Here is a 23,713-nt window from a genome sequence, read left to right on the forward strand (position 1 = left end):
AAATGGAATAACGATAAAACCGATAGTCGAAAAACAACAATTTACCCAGTTTTCGCGGAAGAATCAAAGAATTCAGCCGAATGGTTACGCGATGAAATAGACCAACGTACTGACAATGAGAATACACGGAGCTTTTTCTTCTGACCGACAAAATGATTGATATCAGTACAAGAGGGAATAGTAGCTGCGAAATAACGGCGGCCATATAAAGAAAGAAGTACGGCAGAACAACAGGGTTATTGTTCGTCGGTGATGGTCGTCGCGACGATCGACTGACTGCTTGTTCCTCGCGGCGGTACGCTGCTTCCTCAACAGCGATTGCGCGCCTTTTTCCACGCAAGCGCAATTCACGGTCGATATCGCTCTGGATTTTACCCCTCAGCCCAGCCAGACACCCTCTCCACCCTGCTTCAGACTCTTTCCATACCTTTTTCGTTCCTTCAACCCTCCTCCTTCGATTTTCTCGTCTACAATCTTTCGTCTTTCTTTCCTCCAACTCGGTCATTCGCTGTACTTTCTTTCAACTAACAGAGTCCCATTGCGACTGCTGCTACTACGCTAATTCCTCATTATCTTCAGAGAATATGTTTCTTTGAAGGAGAATTCAATACTCATCGATATGTCAGTAAAGTTGTTGTCAATAAAATAGTTATTTATTCAGATAGAGTTACCAGCTTTGCTATACGCGAATCTTTCGAGAACTTTATATCTCTTCTGCCTCTTTTATGCCTCTTCTACCCCTCGCCTTCTCCATCACGATATACTAATTGTTCTAAACCCCACCCTTTCATTTGCCTACTCGCTCGCGGTATATGATAGATTCACCTCCCTTCCTTTCTCTCTCTCTCTCTCTCTCTCTCTCTCTCTCTCTCTCCCTTTCTCACTTAGTCTTTCGTTTTCGATTGTTCGTTCGATGATAACATACATCAAATCAACCGTATTGACCGCATTCCATATGAACAAAAGAGATTGTTCTTCTTTTACACTCAAATCTATCGTTTGTCACGAAATATAAATCTTTAAAATTATAATTAGAAAATTCGTATCTTTCTCTTTTTCTTTTGGTATTAAATTACGAAATGCTGACACCAACGAACGAAAGTAAGTCGATAAAGGCATCGTAATTTTCCATGGGTTAATAACTCCTTTTCATGGTGGCGAGTGTCACTTTTACTTCGAGATTTGTTACTCAGTTATAGTACATTACCTTTGCATAAAAATTATTAACATGCAGTACATTCTTCATTATGTAATCGATCATAACCAACTCCCCCTCAAGTTGGTCATCTATTCTTTATCTTTCAGCAGAGACCAATTTGGTATTACTGCTATTAATAACACAGCTATATATATATGTAGCAGGACACATTACTATAAGATTAAACCATATACTTATGCGTTTACGCGCGTACCATTACCGATGCTTTTCAAGTGCTCGATTAATGGTTTCTTTGGTAACATATTCCCTTTGGTAATAAAATTCTAGCGGAATCGGTAGGTTATTGATATTTCATTACGATGGAGTTACCTGTGTGTTGTTATTCATTTGCGATATCCGATGCACGATCCTCGGTTTTCCAGAAATACGGTCTTTGTTTGCAATACTTTGAAGGTACGATTGGAATAACATTCGCAATTCAAGCCTGTTATTATGTTTCTTCTACAGTTAGGCTCGCATGTTCTGGATTGATTGCATCGTCTTCTTCTATATGACGAAACGTTATCATTTCTTCTGTAAGGACTACTCCTTAAGCCTACGCTTAAGTCTTCTTTTCTTGACTAGATCGCGTGCGTATTAACCTTACGCAAACGAGAGTACTGCTTGGTCATTTGGTATTCCATAATCGCTTGCTCTCTTTTTTACTTGGCAATTGCAGATATATATATATCATGTATATATACACATATGTACAAAGATAATCCATCTCCATCTCAATTAGTAAATTGTGTTAGTAGTTTTAGGCCTCTCCCCTTTTGAATTGTTCCCCTCATTAGCACGAAAAGCAAAGAACCCGCCACCATCTGAAAGAAACCAAGAGAAATACCGCAGGTATTTCTTTGCTGTCTTTAATCTATCAGTATGTATGTATTATTGTCATTTAGAATAAGCACATGAACCAATTGTTATACCATACTATAGATATGTATCATCGATTGATGTCAGCGTTTACGTTCCACCTTACCGTTTTCACTGTTACTTCGCTGTTTCACTAATTATAAATTACAGACCTTTTTTTGTATTAAATTAAATAATTTATATTTACTTGTTCAATTCTCAATCGATTAACGTTATAATCAATTTACATATTATAAATTCATTTTAAGCAAAAAATTGCAACGAAACTAATTATTTACTAAAGAAATTAATTAAAGAGTCTACTTTTTATTTACTAGATCAAAAGCGAGATGAATCGATGATACCGTTACGCCTCAAGTTCTTGCCCATTTTCGTGTCTCTGGTTTGAATCAGCTTTATGATCTCGCGCGAGTACACAAATACAAATTGGTATGATCATGTGTATCATATGCTCATAAATATTCCTGTTCGCATACAGACGGTCGCTAGAGAACTCATGCTCTCGTTTGACCGCGACGTGACACATGCTTGTGCTCCGCATTGAACTTCCCAGTCCGGAAAGAGGAACGGTTCGTACATACGTATGTACATATGTACTTGTGTAAGTAGGTATCCCGAGATTTCGTTGCTCAACCGATGGAAATCTCCGATTTCTTTCCCATTCATGTTCTACTTAAATCTCACTCGAAATTTGTTCAAAATTCCTTCGATATCACTTTTTACTCACCAGACACAACGGCGATCGAAATTTCAGCTATTACTGCTAAATAAGAGGCTTCCTTACGAAGCGTCCGCTCAACCCTACTCCTGTATCGCCATCTTCAAATCACATTCGACTCTGCCGATGAAATTCACAAAAGCTGAATAGAGGGGCGAAACAATTCTAATGAAATACTGTACCATCTTCTTCCGATAGATGGTGCGCAAGACTTGAGCAAATGTGTATATTATAAATATAATGTACAGTGTACATTGTATATGACATATATGCGCTTATGAATATAGACATATGTAACGTGGCGTGTAAATATGTACACATGTGCAATACGCAAGATTATATGTACCTGATTAAATGTCTGTATTTTTGCTCTTCCCTGCACTCTCACTCCCTCCCCCCCTCTCTCTCTCTCTTTCTGTCTCTCTGTCTCTCTCTCTTTGTGCTCCTTTTCGAAACGATATTTTTAAAAATTAAAATGTACCGCGTTTTTCTATTTCGTTCATTTATCGTTTTGTTTACAAGCTTTTACAAAAATTATACTTAATAACCTAAAAACGGAGAACCTATGAACTGTCTTGATTACCTGATATGTAATTATATATCTGAGATTTGCCTAGTAACTGTTATATATCTGAAAAAGTTTAATCATTGAAGTTACTTTCATATTAAATGTCTAATTAGTAACAAATATTTTTCAATGTACACATATACAATGTATATATATTAATTAAGAATGGGGTGTATATTTATCTGTAGTATGTACATACATTGTGCGATTGTACCCATAGAGATACAAAGGTAAAGTATGCCAATCATATAATACCGTGTAAAACAGTGCAAATAGATACAATATAAGAATAGGAAGAGAACGCTGCATAAAGGTCCCTTTCTACTCGTCTCTAATCGGCCATGCACACTGGCGTCACTCGTTGATCGGTGTTTCACTTGCATATTTATTGTACGAATCTGCATATTTTATCAGAGAAGGACACAAGGGGTTTCTATGGAGCGTTCTCTTCCTATTCCTATATCGCTTTTTCAGCTCGCTCACGCACTCTGTTTTTATATGTATGTATCTCTATAGTTGTGCTACGTCGTAGGAATCATCCAAATTCAACTATGATTCAATGGATATTAAAGAGTGTCATATGTCGATATAGTAGATTCCTCAGTAACAACCTTACAACCACGCCCCTGATATGTACAATGATATATATATATATATATACACACATATATATATGTATGTATGTATATATGCACATGTATGTTATGTAAGGATAAACGAGGTATCTCATCTGTAATGTAACATATTAGACAATAACATATTACACAACGTTTTCACGAAACATAAAAGTTAGGGAACACATTGTGAGAATATATAATATGACAGTATTTGTATTTAAAAAAATATATTACATCGGTACATTGTGTCACTGATAAAAATTATAAATATATATAAAGTTATATATATATAAATTGATTATGTTCGAACGTAGTTATATATTTTACTTTTAGTTTACTTTGAGGATTCTATGAAATTCTAAAGTAAATTATAGAATTACTTCTCTTAATGGATATTATGAAAAGATTTGATAACGATCCTTTTATTGATATATATTTATAGTTATATATGATACATATGCAATAAGCATGAAAATAAATACACATATTAAAGTGAAGTGCTTTATAATGCTTTATAGCTATCTTGTTTCCTGTTCATTCGGAATATTATGCAATAAGTAACAAGCAATCATCATTTGTTGAAAAAAGAAAGCACAGACTATAGAAAATCAATTGGTTTTGTAATTAGAATTAGTTGAAACATGATTTCGAATCGCAAAAGGCGCCATTGTTGCCGCGAAAGTCGAAGAATGACGGAAACAAACGAAGCTAGATGGTAGGAGAGGAGGCGACTCTGACGACGAGGTCGAGTGCAGACGCGAGTGCTAGTGCGGACCATGTAGATGTTGTGTGAGTAATTGTAATGAAAAAGAAAACGTGTCGGTTCAATCTTATTGAATTTTTGTTTAACTGTCACTCGAAGCGCCTCACTTTTTCTGTTTGGACTGTGTGTAACTGGCAATCGTAAGTGACACGACTACCACGATCAGATCGTATCTCTTCTATCTATATCTTTACGGTTTTTTCTCTCGTCATTCCATCGTTTCTTTCGCTCTCAAGCTTTGAACGAATCCGAGTTGGTTAGTTATTACGTCGTGTGTGCTCGATAACATTATGTGCTGGCAATGTGAACGACAATATCGACTATAACGGTAACGGTGACGGCGACGACGACGGCGACGGCGGCTGTGACGGCGACGGTGACGGTGACGGTGACGGTGACGATGACAGTGACGATGACAGTGTGACCACTGACGTTTCGTTTCGGATCGACTACAACGCGTGTGTATACATACAACCAGTTGCTTGTTGCGTAACTACTATTTTACGATAGCCATCTCCTCGTTGCCCTGTCGAATGCAGGTTCAACATTACTAGACATTACCTTTTCATCACCTATTTGCAAAATCGGACACCATTTGTTCAATCAACTGCCGTAAAGTGGTAAGTGCTGTCATTGTCGATGTTGAAACTTATTAAAAGTATATTACACAAAAAATGTTGGTTTTCACAGATTTTTAATTTCTGACAAATTCTTATAATTTTTGATTCAGTACGCCACGGCGCACAACTGTTTCTAACGTATTTGTAAACGTTGGGAGTCAACCGCCAAGACAATGTGTTTGTAAACAATTTTTTACGACTCGCATATCATGACCTGTAAGCCCGCAAATGGTCTAATAAAATAGTGCAGTTGCCGTTAGAATTTTATAATTTTAGAATTTTATAGTTTTTATAATTTTACACGTGCAAGTAATGCAGATATGATAATATTCGCATATAAAAACAAATATGAGCATGATCTATTTAATTTCTAACATCTACTAAGGCAATTGAGATAAAATGAAACAGAACATATAAAGTTCTCGAATTTTCATACGCATTGTAAAGTATGCAAAGGTGGAGGTATACAAGTGATATCAAGTGAAAAGCTGTACATATCTGTATACATATGTATGTAGGAAAATTGCGTCGTAGAACAACTTGCACAATTTACAAGCGACAACGTGTACACTATCGAAGCCGAGTGTCGCATTACATACAGGCATACAGGAAATCGGCGCGTCGTATACAGTGTACTCGTATTGTAATGCTATTTGAGTTCTTTTGTCGATCAATCAAATTCGGTTTTCTTTTTCACCTTTCGTTCTTTTAATATTGTTTTCTTGTAGATTAATCGGTCGATAGATATATCAATATATCGTACCGTAAATCTGGATTTAATTTTTCTATAAAATGTTTAGATAATATAAATTATCAAATTTGTTGATGAAAGAAAGAAACAATATTTTATTGTACTTGTCTAATATTATATAAGTGAAATTACTTAATTTAAATATTACGTTAACGTTTGAACTGAAACTTATGTGAAAATTACTTAAAAATATAGAAGAATATTGAAAAATAAGACCACTTAAACATCGATTGGAAAATACTCTTTTGCGTTCCTGTTATTCTTGAATTATTAAGCACAGAATAAAATTGACTCATAAAATAGATGGACGATGAAACTTAATTGTTCGCGAAAAGACCGTGCGTTCATACACAGACATATATATTTAATGCAAATAATTATTATATATATATATAATATATATATATATAATATTTGAAGCTAGCCAACAAGTTGATTTTTTGATGAGATTGTATTAATGATAAAGTTATATGATATAATAGCAAAATTTGAAGAAATATTCGTTATAGGAAGTGGTATATTGCTATCAGTTGTTTTACTAATTGCAATATTACCGGAATTTTTTTGTAATTAAAGCCTGAAAAAAAGAAGAATTGTTGGGTATAGCGAAAACTAAAATAGCTTTACGAAATACCGATTAACGATTGAGAGTCACTGTGCGAATGAACTTCATTAATCTGGCCGTGGCTGGGACCCTGAAGCCATGAGGCTTCGGTGTTGTATCTTGTCTACGTGTGTTCTTGGTATCAAGCATTTTCTTGAACACCACGTGTGTATACAATACTTGCTATAGGTGTTACATTTAGATTAGTTTATGTTTAGATTACATAGTCTATTATATTATTATATGATAATGTTAAGTTAGATTACATAGTATTACATAGCTACATTTAGATTAGAATAGTTATGCATGGCCCATAACTATTAACCACTAACCAGAATCGTCGACCCATTTTTTCGATATATTCACGCGTCTAATTTTTTACTTACTCTACCGTTTGTACATTTAATTTTTTTTCATTTATTTTGTATTTATTTCATCTATTCTCTTTACTCGCCCAACCATATATTCTGTATGTCCAAGTTCATTTCTCTTTTCTAATATTTTGCCATTCTTCGATCTTATATTATCCATCTTTTTCTACCTTTCCCTTTTTCTTTTCCTTCGCTCTTTCAATTATTTCTACGATTTTTATCGAAAATCTGTATATTTTTATTTTGCGTCCTTGAAACTGTTGCTTTTATCTTCTTTTAATGAAATACGATTAATTTCATACACTTTACTTATTTCCTTTTTTTTTAAAGAGGAAATAGAATTTTTATACTCATAAGTTACAAAAATTCATCCATCGTTTATGATTGCTCTCACTAATTCTATTTTGAGTATTCTATGTAACGATCCGAAATCTCGCAGTTTTTACTTTTATTCTTGAATATTAGACACGCGTAATTATTATTAGACTCGTCGCACATATTCATATGTGATTGAAAAGAGTTTAAGTATTCCTTTGTGTACATGTTTAATATGTACACCACTGTACTTTATGTATGGACATATATAATATAGCATAGTATATACTTAGGCTATATTATATATTCCTCTGCAACTGTAATAGGAACTCGTGCAACGTGGTTATATGGCTTAATAGGAAAATATTAAAGTGATTTGTGCATGAAATTGTAACTAATCCCCGGTATTCGCACAAACTCGAGCCATAAACTGCCACAGTTTCCTATTGACTTAATCTTAACCTGAATTTTTTTTTTTTGGTACTTTAATAATTATTAAATTTTTTAGACGTTCCAATGAAGGAGAAGAAAACAAATATGCCAGACTAAAGTATATACGGTAGATATTTCACTCTTTTGCATTTTTTGCAAAATTCAATTGAGAATAATCATCAATTGGTTAGAAGAAATTGGAAACAGTAACATGATTAAATGGAGGTATCTTGATTGGAAATATAAGATTTTGAGTCTTTTCAAATGATGATAAAGGCAGCGCGGCGGCAGGGAGATGAGAATATGGATGTATACTGTATGTGTATTTAAGAGTAGAGCTGGTGATAATAGTAGTGGTGGATACACGAGTCTCTCGGCTCTCGAAACTCTCTTAAGTCACGGACTAAACTGAGTTAAGATGCTCTTAAGGCTAGTAGAGGGTGTTAACCTTTTACTCTTCCGCTAGTTCATCTGTGACAGCTACTTACTTACCACTTGCCATCCAACGATATACCATCATTTTCCGTAACGTTTCAATGTTATGCACGACTCGATGACTCGATATGATTCGATACGGCTCGGTTTCCTTTTTGTAACGTTAATTCGCATACACCTTTATACGAGTGTTGTTTTTTTGTTCTACTTGTTCTTAGATCTTCGTATTTGTCGATTATTGATGATTTTGAATGAAATTTGATATTATTGTCAGGAAGGAAATTTATTATATTTTCTATCCTATCAAATTAGACGCAGAATTTAAATACGAAACGAAATATTGTATCGATCGGATCGGACATGAGATATTTTGAACGAATTTTTAATTTTTTTATTCTTTGATATTTTATATATTTGTTTGCCGACGCCTTTTCTTTTAAGTTGCTTTACGTGTGCGTAGAAATTTTTGGAAATAATAGATCATTTCCTTTAAAAAAAACTTTTACATAAAAATACTATTATCATAGATTACTTTTTACTTCAATAAAGTCCAATTAAAATTTGACGACAGTTGTATAAAAGTTGATTTTAAGTGCATATATATGTTTTGTTGACGCATCGTTACGTATGCGTCTGGACAAATTCATTCGCACTACGGTTCAACAGATACACACACTCGGTGTTTATATTCATAGGAATATGTTGTGATGCGTTTCATCGACACGTATAGGTAAGTACCACTAATAGGATAATGTGTCTTGCGTACATGCGTATCGTTGCAACATCGCACCGGGAATAGATGTAAGCATATGGATGTACTTACGTATATAGCATATACGCTAGGTATGTGAATATATACATAGAAGTGTATCTACGTATGCGCGTTGAGGGTAAAGAAGGTGTGCGTAGTGTGTACTGTGTAGTGTGTGGAGTGTAGAGTGGCCTGGTAACTGCACTCCCTACGGGGTCTACATAAATCAGAAACTCAGATTTAAGCTTATTGTTAGCTCGAAGCATGAAGGAGGGGGGGAGAGAGAGAGAAAGGGCAGGAGGGAGGGGCAGATTAGAAATTTAGATTCACTCTAGCTCCCTAGATAATTATCGCTCACAGAGATTTACGAACGTATTATTACTGCCCTGCAAAATATTAATTGTTGCCAAAACTTAGCGTTGAGGGTATCGAGTTACACCACGATTGTTCTACTAATACTTTTTGACGCCGATATTTTGACACTGATATCCTTAGACCCAGACGTATTCGAGGGAAAGATAGAGTTGTAGCAATTTATTATTCTATCAAATTGATTATCGTTGTTTTACAGAGGAACATTTTTTAAATAAATAAAGAAAATACCATGGTTAAGCGAGTCGTTAGATAAGTGCATCCTGTTCGGATCGATAAGACAATTGCATTTTAACTCTAACCGTATTTTGTATGAACGCGGATATCGAAGAGCATGCTATCTCGTAGAATTAGGATACAGATACACGTGAAAAGTAGAATCGAGAAACCAAAGAGAAAGAGGGGAAAAAGTGACGACTATCTGTAAGAAACAGGTGTGCGTCATTTTTTTTTGTGTTACGGACAGTACGACTTTCGATTTCAATCCATCCGCAAACTATAAGCGCGTGTTCGCTGTGTAAGTGACGAAACTAAACGAATGAAATGAGTAAAGAGGAAAAAGAGAGAAGAAAGGTAGTGAGATAGGAAAAGAAGAGAAGAGGACCCGGAAGAACAGTTCACCTTCCGTGAATTCAACGGGCCACTGACTCTCGTCTTCTGTTGTCTGTTGCATAACGATTCCATCCCATTCGAACACAACTTTGAGAGATGCAACTTGAGAGTCACTGGACCGTGTACCGGTTGTTCCACTCGTGGAATGCGGACTAGCTTGTGGTGTACGTGCACATGTACTTACGTCCGTGTCCACGCACGCGCCGTTCACGCCGTGAATCCTATCCGTACTCTTTTCACCTATACAATTGCGTGCGTGCACGGATTAGATGCGCGTAATCACACATTTTGACAACAGATCAGCGTGATTATGGAATTATAATTGCCATTACCGTTTGCAGGTAAACGTAGGTACTAGTCTTTCGATAGTTAACTGTCGACAAATTGATAACTTCGTATCAAATACAGAAACATAGAACGCGTTTTAATCGTGTTCCGATTAAAGTCGACTGCATATTGTACGTGCAAGAGTATATAAAAAAAGGAAAAAGAAAAAGGATATAAGTTCGTCACATTGTTCATCCAGTATAAACGAATACGTTTATAAACAATCGGAGGAAGTCGTAGCGCATAAATATGTAGAGAATCAGACGATTGCAGGCTTGCTGGGCTACTGTATGCAAATTCACTTACTACGATTGTACGTATGTATAGGTACTATAGTTATGTTATTTGAGAGCATATGGCATATGTAGTTGGTTGTTCCTTCCTTCCTTTCTTCCTTTCTTCTTTTCTCTCTTTTTTTGTGTGTGTTTTCTTCTTTCTATGAACGCTAGACAGTGGGGGCACCAGAAAGTATTGAAAAGAAAATAAGAATCGCTGGATTTGGTTTCCTGTAACGTGACGTAAACAGGGTAGAGTGCAATTCACGACACAACCAACAAACGAGCTATGTTCTAAATTTTTTTTTAATTTTAGAGAGATTTTTCTACCGACAGCTTTATTTCCTATTGTTTAATCGATTCATATGATCTAAGTAAACCTCGTATCAACGTAAATGCATTTTTATGATGCTTGTAATATCTAAGTTAGAGCGAATGAACGTAGGTATAATTTACCGTTACTCGTGATGAGTCATTCCAATTGTTAGAACCTTCCTGTGGATGTAACAAATGGAGTGAGAGGGAAAAATGTTTAGACTTAAACGTAAAAAATGTCTCGTTTTATTTCACTCGAATAGGAGATACATATCACGCGACAAATACATGCGCGTATTTAACCAATATGACTTAGGAGTGTTTGAAGGAATATCAACGAATCAAATTTAGAGAGGAAAGGCACGACAAAAACGTTTGAATTGAATGAATGTTCAAATCATAAATTTGGAGCTGGTTTTCAAGCTTCGTTTTCAAAACTTTTCCTTTTTTAATATTGCAGAAAGATCGCGAAAAGTTGAAGGAGGAAAAGCAAAAAAGGAACGAAAGCAATACCAAACGCAGCATATTTCTCAAAAATGGCGGCAGGAACGTGTCGATCAGTTTGAAGAAAAATCCGAAGAACCGTAAAGTGAGTATGAAAAAACGCTTGCGATCCAATATTGCGATTGCACTCCCATATCGATGACGAATCGAAACGACTAAAAATTTAACCATATTATTTATTTTACTTAGTCTTCCTCTTTCGGGTTTGGGCGAACTTCCGATTTTACATTATATTACATTTTCAGCTGTTTTGTTTTTTTTTAAATCTACATTTCAAATGTAATCATATTGTAATCGCTATTTACTTTTATGTCAAGTATATGTATAAAGTCTTGATACATATTTATTCTTTGGATTATTGGTGTTTCGGTAAGAGAAGAACATTGCATTGAAACAAGATCATTTTAGAGATCGTTAGGTAACAAACATTGTACGTATAACGAATACGTCGAAATAAAGTATCAGGATATCGATAGACTTGAATGTTCGATAATCGATCTGGTAAATAGTTGTTTGTGGTTGGTCCGCTTTAGATGATGGTCGTTTTTATGTACGCATATACATATGGTATTTGGGCACCGTTTATCGGACTACGTTAGCTCAAACGGCTACTCGTTATCTGAGCATGCTTATTATGTGCGTTATCGTCTCCCGTTCCAACTATGGAAAAACTATAAATTCAATAATTTTAACTGCTAAAACCGAACAGGTTGCTGTCCGTGTCTTTTTTTAGTGTACAAATTTTTGATTCGATTCGATTCGATTCGATTCGATATAGTTCAGACTGGCTCTTTTCGGTTTCAGAAAGAAAACTGGGGATAAGACGAAGATGTAAAAGTTTGACTGATCACGGTGACCACTTATAAATACTTACATACGTCCCTTTACTGTATTCATGATTTCGCTTGTTTCTTACTTGTCTAACTAAATACGTACATACTTTCTGTTTCAATGTTTTCAATGTTTGTTCATTCAGATAATTAGAATAATACATATATCGGTTATTCTTTAATCGTACCGTATTGGAATATTCACGATTATTATGTACGATCATAAAATTAATCGGGATATTTGCGTATTGGGGAAAAAACAGATTGTATCATCAGATTGCTTCGTCACTCAAACGTAGTGAATTTTTCTATTTTCAATTCATTGTCGGTTCTCCCTCGGCGTAGTATGTAGGATGATCGTGTTCTCTACTAATCTTATCGTAAAACGGTTTAGTCATTTATTTCTCCAAGATGTTTTAGTTGTAATCTAGAAAGAGGAAAAAACCAACCGCGTAGAATCCCTTTGAATTGTATATGGTAATTATTCATGTCCATCGTACGTACATATGTATATAAAAAAAGCAAATCGATGAGTTAGAATGTCTTTTGCTCGGTTTCCGTTGATAACCTTTTCGATAAATTTTCTATCTTGGATTATACATGTACTAGTGATTCAGCGAGGATTTTAATTCATCGACAAACGTACCGTTATTAACGAAAACTTATTGTACATTGAACGTGTTGCAGATTCTTATTGTTACATTGAACATGCAGAGAAACCATTTGCGATGCAACGATTAGTTTAATCTGTAGTAGTAGTAGTGGTAGTAGTAGTAGTAGTAGTAGTAGTAGCAGTAGTAGTAGTAGTAGTAGTAGTAGTAGTAGTAGTAGTAGTATTAGTAGTAGTAGTAGTAATAGTAGTAGTAGTAGTAGTAGTAGTAGTACTAGTAGCGATTAGATGTTCTTTAGTACTAGTAGATATTCTTTCCTCGTATAACGTTAATCTATTGAATCGAATAATCGAAAAAAGAACGAAGAAAATCATCTCCAACCGAACAAAAGCAAATAAATGAGCACGATTGTTGCATAGATATTTAATCGCGATGTTTCATATCTTTAATAAACAATATTTGCTATAGCTATTGATAAATACCGATAGGTGGTAACGGTAATATTCGCTCTTCGTTATTCACGCTATCTGTTAGAATCGGAATTCTTCGATTTGTAGATCCCGCCAAATTCAAAATAAATTCAGCTATCCATTGATATCGACGATGAGGTGCATGACTAGGTAAAACGCTTGGCTACAAATGAAAGCCAGTTGAAATTTTACGTAACTAATTTGGTTCTTTGTAACGTATATAAATCGTAACAATTTTCTTGGAGGAAAGAACGATCAAATTATCGTTGCAATTGGATTCGCTGTGCACGAACAACCAAAAAGAAAAGAAATAAAAGAACATTTTTACAGTGAAATTATCGAATTGTCGTTACAAGTTACGACACAAGTTGGTCGCACTCGCAAGTCAATTCCACCCAAGATAAAACGCGTTACTAAATGATGTCGACCTCCTTTTTTCGTGTTGTTATCACAGAATGATTCGATTTCGTTACTTGATTTCTCGTTTTGCTTCCTCCTTATTTCGCGTAAACAATTCTCTGTTGGTAATAATAATTTATCATTTCACTCGTGACGTCTGCAATCGAACCGACGCGACGGCGGCACAGTGTGAAATTTTCCATTGGTCTTTCCCAAGCGCTGTCCCCGCTTACCAGACGTTGTATATTACAATTACAGTATACCGTATACAAACAGTGTGGAATTGTGTGTGTGGGGAGGGCTTTCGTAACACGCATTTCGATCATTTTTCCATTTTCCTATAGCATAATAACGCTAACACAAATATTCATTGCATTGCACCCGCATATCCTTGCGAATACCGCGGACTGTAGTAGGATGAAGTTAATCAGCTATGACATTGATATCGTTGTATTTTAGACTCGAAGATTCAATTACCCAACAAAATCTATATCCATATCTGATAACGATAATGATAACGGTAATTTGCCGTTAATTGGTTAATTTAATCAAGCGAATTGAATTGATTTAACAGAATAAACAGAACCGAAAAGTCATGATCGGTTAAGGAGAAGATAAAACGGAGCAAAGTGAATGACGGGTGTATATGGTATACCACATGGAAGTGGACGATAGAAAGAGGAAAATTGTTCGATTGAAAATGCTCGTTTTGCTCGGGCAAAGTCGCGCGTAGTCATTTAGATTTACTTGGTAGAGATTCTCAGTGAAATCACCAGTCATTAGAATACCAGCCCCACAGAGAAGGTGATTCGAGGAAAGGCACCCGTTAATGGCTACGGCCCTTTGCACGCTTAAATAAATAACTGCGTGGCCGCATCCTAGCTGTGTAATTACACTCAGCCGTATATAGGTGTACATGTAACGTGGCGCGAGTGTAACTACGTAGTTGGCGTGCATTATGCGAGTAATCGGTAGAAAGAAGGAAGAGCGAGCGAGCGAGGGGCAGCAGATACCAAGTTTCTGGTATGCCGTTCCGAAATTATACCCTCGAAAACAGCAAGGATCGTGTAAATGTGAAAAAATCTGACCGAGAGAGATTTAGGTACATACTTGGCCATTTTCTCGCATGTTGCCATTCGAACGTTCCTTCAAATGCTATGCAAATGTTACTTTATTTCTAATTTTATTATGAATATTAACTTTATTAGCGAATACCTTTCCTTTGCTAATATGCTTTTATTTTAATCGCTCTTTACGATTGCTTCTTTACGATTTCGAAATACTTTCGTTAGACGATATAACGTTTTTGTTTCTTTGCGTTTTTATTATCCTTGCAAGTAGCTTGCGAAGTTAACGATAGATTCTGAGCAAAATGTCGTGGAAAGGAATTCTCAACCAATTGTACAGGACAGGAGAACCGACCAACACACTTCGCATCGTATTCTGGCTAACGTGCACATAGTCTCTCTACGAAAGACCAATAATTAAGGTAATGGCTACTTTTCAAGTGGATTTCCGTGTGGCTCGATCTGCACAGTCAGCTAGTCAGCCATCCAACCAACCAACCAACCAACCAACCGACCAACCTATTACTAACCTCTTCGCCGGTTATGGTCACGAACAACCAAGATGTTTCGTTCCATTCCGTCTCTCTCTTTTGCCCTTCCACCGCTCCTTCCTTCGATCCTTTTTCTTACCCTTTTTTACGACTGATCTTTTTCCATTTTCGACTTAACATTTGTTCCTTTCTTTTTGTCCTTCCGCGATAATTTCGTCGATAATTCTTCGTTCAGCTAAATTTCATTCTTGCTATCTATTTATCTGACTAACTTTGATGATAAAGATCATACAGGATGACAAGGATGGTTATATACTTGCAATCTGCATTTTTTTCATTATTCATTCCCCCATGAGTAAATAATAGTGTTCTCTCGGTAGGCATCGAAACGATATTTTTATATTTATAAGCCGGATATAATGACTTACAGAGAAATCGCAAAGAGCAGGAATAGAAAGACTATTTATATGCCACGTTGTCCGACGAATACGAATACGACAGTTCTTTGGTGTATAACGATACACTAATCTTTATTTACTGCGAACGTCATTTTCATTTTCTACATCTTACAGAAGTTTGTATCTGACTCATGTTCCATGTGTTGTATACAAAAGATCGTTGTGCAAAAAAGGATATTTCCTATGAAATCAAGAATATTGCTAACCCACCTGTATAAATATATACGCACAACACAAACGATACGTTTGCAAAATGAAAAAAAAAATTATAATACGAATTACAAATGCTCGCATAAAATAAACACAATGTTAAACAAATGACTCTGATAAGTGACTGAAGATCGCATTTAAGAAATTTTAAGAAATTTCATTTTCTCAGATTTATTATATTATACGATAGTTGAAGAATGTTTTGGGGAAGAAGAGATTTTCTGTAGAAGATAAGAAAGGTTAGGGATATCAAAGAGAGAATACATACATATATTATGTCGACCGATCGAGATAAAGGTCATTAAAATACAGTTTATATAATCAAGCATAATCTCAACGCATCTTTATTCTGATGTTTATCTTCCGTTTTACCATCGATTTTTACCATCTTCCTCCATAACTTACCATGTCTTTAATTTGAGATAGGTACATAAATAATCAGTGTCAGAGTATCGACAATTCATTTCGCGAATTAACCTTTTCAGAGGTAAGGAAAAATCTCAGTTTTAAAATTTGGTTTTGTTACTTTGTTATGTTTTGATTCAAATGACAATATATATAAAGTATAAACTAATTTAGTATCTCAATGAATTTTGATAAAACTATAGTGCACACCTATAGTGTATCAAACTAGATGCAGAGTAGTATGTTACCACTGTTCTAGTAATAGCTTCGATCATCTGTAAGCGGTACACCAGCTACAAGATAAGTGAAAGAAAAAAGCATTGTGCGAAGAAGATTTTGATTTTAAAGCACTTTTCGAGGTACGGAGAATAAGAGAGGAGGTATAAAAGCGAAACAAACATGTTATTTTGTTATTCGTGGTGGTGATGGTGATGTCGGCTGCGCGGCGGCGGTGGCAGCGGCGGCGACTTGATATCTGATCGGTACCACCCGCTTCGATTGGTCCCGACTGGATTTTAACCCATCCCACTACCCGTGTATGGATCGCGCCGATCAACCAATCGGCATTTTAACCGATAATAGAAGCCATAATTAGCACGATTTGTTAATGAGTTCAGCCTAACCGAGACGACGATTGAATGAAACGTTGTTGTGAATGCTTAGTCGTAGTCGTGTGCTTGATTTGGGATTCATGTTCTTTCAAATATTTCTTCGCGATCGAATCGCGATTCATTCTTCTATCACGTAGACATTGTGTGCATTAAATACTACGATTAATCGCGCTCTGACTTTGTGTATATCTGTGTTATTTTACAAATTATTCGTTTCACCTATGAAATATGAATCAAACTTCTGCTCGAAAATTTCCCGATGTTGCTCTGTCTGCTGTGTTGCTCTGAACGTCATCGATGGAAATGTGTAGACAATTTTAATAAATACATTATCGATCGAAACTAGCCGAGTATATTACAGAGCTACGATTTCGGCTCAAAATCAAAAATCGACTAGTTAGCGAAGAAACGCTAAGGATTTTCAAATTTTCAATCTTTCAAATTGGCTCTTCGACAATATCATTTCTATCAAGAAAAGTTTCGTCTATTTGGAAAATTGTAACCACCTCGTAGTTCTTTTTAGAAGGTGAGCTTTTTAAAAAGATGAAAAGAAGTCAAAAGAAAACGTTTCTCACATTGAGCTACATTCCCTGTCCCCTCTCTCTCACTCTCTCTCTCTCTCTTTCTCTTTCTCTTTCTCTTTCTCTTTCTCTAATCTATCTATCTATCTATCTATCTATCTGTCTTTTTCTCTCATGTCTTCGTTATACTTAAAATGTAGCAGTGTGTTTTATTCGAAAGCTTGATGAAATTACGATCGAAATATGATAAAAATATACATAAACGGTGAAAGCCGACTCAAATCAAAACGTTTTGGTTTTATACAAAATATATTTATATCATGCATAGGTATTATATGTATATGTTTCAGAATATGTACATATAGGCACACAGGCCATTCATTGATCATAAAACTTTTGTTCACTTCCTGTTTCTTATTTTTGCGTTTCCTCCCCTCACTTATTAATCGTGTCGATAATAATTTCAAGGAAAAAGACCGATCGCCAAATTAATTACATTTAGATAAAAGATCAGAATCGAAAAAACGTACTGATAGGAAATCATTTTAGGAATGAGCAGCGAGGTGGTGCATCTCAAGAAATCTCGCTCTAGTTTCGCTTCTCGGTTTGTTAGTAATCTCGTTAAACAAACGAAAGGTTAAACACAGAATGTCATTCGGGGCAAATGACCTTAACCTTTCGAGTAAATTAGGAAGAGAGGCTGACTGGTTAGTTGACTGGCTGGTTGACTGGCTGGTTGACTGGCTGACCGGCTGGCTGGCTGGCTGACTGACTGGCTGGCTGGCTGGCTGGCTGGCTGGCTGGCTGGCTGGCTGGCTGGCTGACTGACTGGCTGACTGGCTGGCTGACTGACTGGCTGACTGGCTGGCTGACTGGCTGGCTGACTGGCTGGCTGGCTAGCTGGCTGGCTGGCTAGCTGGCTGGTTGACTGGCTGGCTGGCTGACTGACTGGCTGGCTGGCTGGCTGGCTGGCTGGTTGGCATGATTATCCCGAGGTTTTATCGTTAATACAGTTAACGCAAACGGCAAAGCCTGAATGCCAACAATGCTTGCCGATAATCTTCGATCCATTGATCTCATAAACAGCTTTGTCGTAATACTTTTTAGATCGTAAACCTAGATACGTAGAAAAATACCCTATTAAAAAAATGCATCTAACATGTATGTATGTATCGCCAAATTTTCTCGACACCGCTCCATATACGTTCTGTTCATTCCTATCGCGATATTTATTTTTAGTCGATTATTCAATGATCTAAAGATCTATATCCCATTTCTTTCGAATATCGATAAAGGAAGTAGTACTTATGCGATTTACTTGTACGTGTTTCGCTTGTTTACTCGGAATTGAATATATACCTATGAATCAGTGTCGCTGTTTAATACGTTATGGTTATGAGTTACGTTATAGAATGTCCTTTCGTAATATTATTTTTATTCCGACTTACTAGGGAATTGCGTATGATGTATTTACTGCTTACTACTAATGATAGTTTATTCTGATTTTTAACGAAGCTTGCATAATTTGTTATACAGAATGGTGCTGGTGGTAAACGGAGTCCTACAAGAGGACATTCCAACGGATAGCAGATCGCTGTACGTAGCTCATCCGGTATATCGTGAAACTGCAGCTCAACTTCGTTCGATGCCAGCAAAATTAGTGGGACCGATGGGACTTCTTTACGTACGTCAAAGGGAAATGGCCGCTACTTTGCCACACGACAGTAAATATGAGCCATTTCATTCATTTGTACAACTCATGTAATTGACCCCGATTTTTCTGTGAGTACATATACCTTTATGCACGTACGTGCGTGCGTAAGAAAAAAAATAAGAGAGGAAAAAAGGGAATATTTAAATAAAATATAAAAGCACTGCATTTCTACGTACACCGTATCATTGCCGCCATAAGTTACTAACTCTGGAAATCAGAAACTGTTAACATACATTTATAATAGAAATGTTTATGTTTCATTGTTAATTCCATATTTGCTAGTTGACTCAAAGGCAGTGCCGTCAATCACACCGTGGATCATGCATGCATATGTATGTACTCATATAACCGACCCTAGTTTAACAGAAAGCCAATATTGTCGCCTCTGATGACAAATCACGTGTATAATTAAACAGCGTAATCCTTGCGGACTATTTCGTATTTGATCTAACTAACGAGAGAATTACCCTCCAGTAATGCTTGTGACTACATAATATTAGTTGCAGCGATTTGTACTGGACTAGATGCCGTCTCCAGTTTGTCTTATTCGAGAATTTTCCGAAAGAACACACTGCTCATTTCAGTATTGAAAAATAATACAAATACATGTATATGCTATGCGAACTAATATACCATCAAGAGAGAGACTGATAGCCAGTCAGACCAAGAAAGAACTGAGTAGATTTAGCGATACTTTAGCTCTCGTGCGAATAAAACAAGCCATTACTAGAAAAAGCCGTCAGTTTTAACATTCTCCGTGTCTCGTTCGCAATCATTGCCTTTTTCTTTAACTCCAATCTCATTCAGAAACAAACGAATTGCAAAAAGAAAACAATAATCTATAAGTCCCGAAAATAACTAAGTTTAGCCTTTTATCTCTTTATTCTTTTGTTTCAGAAAATGTGAGCATCATTGGCTCGGATGATATGACTACCTGTATAATTGTCGTTGTGAGGCATTCCGGTAAGCCCTACCATAAGGATTTCGATTATCGCTTAATTGCACCAATAAACGATGACAACAGTTCGATACACGCGGGCGTGCAAACGCACGCACATTCATTGAATACGTTTGTGAATCAATATGCGATTTAGGTTCCGGTGCTGCCGCGTTAGCGCACCTGGATGGTGCTGGCACAGAAGATGCAGCAGCAGCAATGATCCAGAGGGTAACAGAACTCGCCCTTGGATTTCCAGAGGGTCGTCTGGAACTACAACTCGTTGGTGGTTATTCCGATCCAAGAAATTATTCCGAAGAATTGTTTTGCAATATTCTTTGTAAGTTTTTTCTCTACCGCTACCACCACCAACGCCACTCCTCTTCCCCTCTCCCCGGTCATTCTTTTTTTATCATTTCTGTTTAGATAAAGTATAAAAAACGTTGCATTTCTTTTAGCGGCATTTCACAAGCAGCCAGTGGAGATCGATCTAACTATATGCTGTGTAGGCGAATTGAATACTACGATAAGAGGTAGCACTCAGTGGCCGGTAATATATGGTATCGGATTGAATGTAAAAACGGGCGAGATTTTCCCTGCAACTTTCCCCGACAAGGGACCCGACCAAGCGCTGAGATGCGCTAGGCATTTAACCGGAGGTCAACAGGTGGGTACGCGAGTATTTCGAAGGAGTCGCAATACGTAAATCTCAATTCTAAGTACGATTTTATTACGCACACCTTTAACCTAAATTACTTGCAACGCATTGTTAATAACCATAAAGGATTGTCTATCGTTGTGTAGGTTCTGGATGTTTACGACTGTACGCTTGGTTTACTTAGAATCGGACCGTTCAACTATGATCCTTTGAGAGGAGTCGATCTCTGGTTAGCTCAATCCGATCAGTTTATTCTACAACATCTTTCGACTGCGCCGGAAGTTGAACTGCCACATTTTGTATCACAGGTAATGCGATGCAATCGATCGAACGATCACAAGATCAACATTGGATAAATGTTTCTAACCTGTCATTATACCTGATTCTTTTTCATTCATGTTCTTTGAAATGTTCTGCCTTAGGTACGCGCAACACTCAAGTACATACAGGACAATCAGTTTCCGGCTGTCACCGTCTTCCGTGATAATCGACCCCATTATTATCGCCGGGATGAAACCACCGGTGTTTGGCAACCTATACGATATTGATACCGAGTATTCGAGTTATGCGTGAAGGCTTATATGAAAGATATTATTAAAATGACGATTAGTGAAATTTTCATGATAATACAAGATTCCTATAGGGTTCAAATAATTCAAATAATTCAAGAGTAACGGAATGAAGAATTTTTATTATGAAAAATCTGCATAATAACATGAATGGTACAATGATTGATTTATATCTTATGTTTTACCTTATTTGGTATTGCTGATGAAACATGTGTCTTTCGTGCTTATTTTTTTTCAAAATAGGGGTCCGATATCACTGAATGTGATATAACGTGATTTATAGTTGTGCATGGTTTATAGTTCTATTTCATTATTTGCTATATTTAGCCCCTTACCCTACGATTTAAGTTCCAACAGCGCGTGTTGTAACTATCGGCAGGGTCGGTCAAACGTCGAGCTATTTAACGGTCTGGTTGAACGTTCGAAGTTGTGCAAAATACTACTAATTTTATGCTGCAAGATGTTTCAGAAATAATCACTACCAATTGATCATCGAACAAGATTTTTAAGGGTATCTTTCTAATATTTTTCAAGAAAATATATCTGCGCGTTCAAATGCGGTCAAGAAAAGAAAAATGTTTGTCACATGTACACGAAACACGCACCACGAATCTAGCTCGACGTTGTAGGTTAAGGGGTTAACGATAAGACATACCACGACAGATTTAGCGATGTTCGCCACTGATTTGAAAGCGCAATAATGAGAAAAAAAGAAAGGGGTAATGAGACAATTTTCCTTAGAATAATACTTTCGAACGATTATTATTAAGCGCGGTAACTTAAGAGTTTGTACTTTTCGAGAGAGAGGGATTGAGAGAGAGAGAGAGAGAGGAGACAGACAAACAGACAGAAAGACAGAGAGTGTAAATGAGTGATTGAGCGATTGACTGTTGAGTGAGTGAGTGAGCGAGTGAGAGAAATGTGATTGTTGTTGACTTTTGCTCTTTTAACTTTTATTTTCTTTTCCAAGAAGTTTTTATATTAACTACACTCGCAAACTGTGGTTATATATGTACAACAATTTCAATTCGAAGCGCTACCTTTCAGATATACATATATATTTTCTTTGGTGATTCTTCATCTTAATATTAGTACACAATTGCGACCGGATATTTTACTTACAATATGCATTTCAAGAAAATATAAAAAGGCATTGCAAGATTGAAGTGATTAAAAAATTTGTTTATATTTGCACGTAATTTGCACGTGGCTTTTGCTTCGATTTATGTGCACATCCACATACGTACACGAGCTCTCTTTCTTCCTTCCGATTCAAAATAGACAAGTTACTGAAATGAACATTCGGTATATTTCATAATAGCGAAACATACTTGTCCAAAAGCCGGAAAAATCGCATATATTGATGTTGCGCGCAAAAGAGATACCTTATTAACGGGTAAAAAGATAAAGGGAGGAAGAGGAGGAAGAAAGGAAAAAAATCTCACAATCCGTTATTCGAATGCACGCGCGCGTATATATTTACACACGACTCTTTCATATTACTATTCTTTATTCACTACTCACTTTTTCAAACAAAGCTCAGAAGAGGTATTCCGCGGTAATAATATTAGGTAAAATTCATTTAAACATTCAGTTCGAATAATTTCCTTATGTAAGCGCTTAGGACTTGAGGCGATTTAATGTACAGATTGTCAGTTATGTTGGGAAAGAAATAAATGAAAACAATTACGCTTATTCTTCGCTATGGTGTGCTATGACTGAATAAGAAAATAATAATTCAATTTCATATAACAATAGCAAACTATCTTCGCCAATCTTCATTATTTTAATGATGGTGGAACAGTAACTGAGAGAAGTAAAACAGTAACTGTAAAGAAATTGTAGAAAAATCGAAAAGATATATATATTTTTTACTGCATCACATAAACAGAGGCGTAAAGTCTCTTAGCTTTGCGATACTTGAGATAGTAACAACTACATACATAGCACTGACATTGATGATGCCGTTGACGTCGTTAATGTTGATATATATTACGATGTAAAGCGAGAAACGCTTAGAGAAAAAGGTTTGCTAGGAAAAACTGTGTAATAATTGTTCGTCGTTCCAATTAATAATATTTTGCTGACAATTAATCGCTTTCATGTTTACACTGTACAACTTTCTTTATGATGTAGTTACAACCTTCTATTTACTTTGATTTTACTCCCTCATCTTTCGTCTCTTTATGTTAAAATTTTCATTCAGTTTCTGTCTTTTTATTTTCTCTTGTTACAAATTGCAAAAATTATTTTCTAGTAATATTTTGTGGTTATATATTTATACAATAAAAAATGAATTAAACATTTTCCTAATAATTGCATATCATTCCACCAA

The 23,713-nt window shown here is 36.1% G+C and overlaps 2 protein-coding genes across 9 annotated transcripts in view; both read left to right on the plus strand.

Moving 5' to 3' along the window:
• The window catches only part of LOC117162501 (lysosomal alpha-glucosidase), a 13,331-nt gene extending 12,667 nt beyond the window's left edge, over positions 1 to 664 (plus strand). For both annotated transcript variants that reach the window (XR_004465235.2, XM_033344373.2), the window contains one exon: positions 1 to 664. This exon is cut by the window's left edge. The gene's annotated coding sequence lies outside the window, so the exon portion shown is untranslated.
• A 4,055-nt stretch (positions 665 to 4,719) lies between these two features.
• On the plus strand, positions 4,720 to 23,073 carry Ntan1 (N-terminal amidohydrolase 1). Of its 7 annotated transcripts, none has more exons than XM_076621439.1 (8): positions 4,720 to 5,363; positions 11,384 to 11,512; positions 19,037 to 19,224; positions 20,112 to 20,177; positions 20,309 to 20,491; positions 20,610 to 20,818; positions 20,956 to 21,117; positions 21,232 to 23,073. In XM_076621439.1, the coding sequence occupies exons 3-8, from the start codon at positions 19,038 to 19,040 to the stop codon at positions 21,355 to 21,357; spliced, it is 933 nt and encodes a 310-aa protein (XP_076477554.1). In that variant the 5' UTR covers positions 4,720 to 5,363; positions 11,384 to 11,512; position 19,037; the 3' UTR covers positions 21,358 to 23,073. The 7 variants fall into 7 exon arrangements, with proteins under 7 accessions (XP_076477554.1, XP_076477557.1, XP_076477558.1 ...); XM_076621442.1 differs by having other exon boundaries at positions 4,720 to 4,883; XM_076621443.1 differs by having other exon boundaries at positions 4,751 to 4,769.
• Positions 23,074 to 23,713: the final 640 nt, after the last annotated feature.

This window comes from Bombus vancouverensis, chromosome 9 (genome assembly GCF_051014615.1).
Source record: "Bombus vancouverensis nearcticus chromosome 9, iyBomVanc1_principal, whole genome shotgun sequence".
Lineage (NCBI taxonomy): Eukaryota > Metazoa > Arthropoda > Insecta > Hymenoptera > Apidae > Bombus > Bombus vancouverensis.

Coding starts and splice junctions, on each gene's coding strand:
- Ntan1 (XM_076621439.1), top strand. CDS start 19,038: ATGGTGCTGGTGGTAAACGGAGTCCTACAAGAGGACATTCCAACGGAT. Junction 20,492..20,609: donor ATTGTTTTGCAATATTCTTT/GTAAGTTTTTTC, acceptor CATTTCTTTTAG/CGGCATTTCACAAGCAGCCA. Junction 20,819..20,955: donor ATTTAACCGGAGGTCAACAG/GTGGGTACGCGA, acceptor ATCGTTGTGTAG/GTTCTGGATGTTTACGACTG.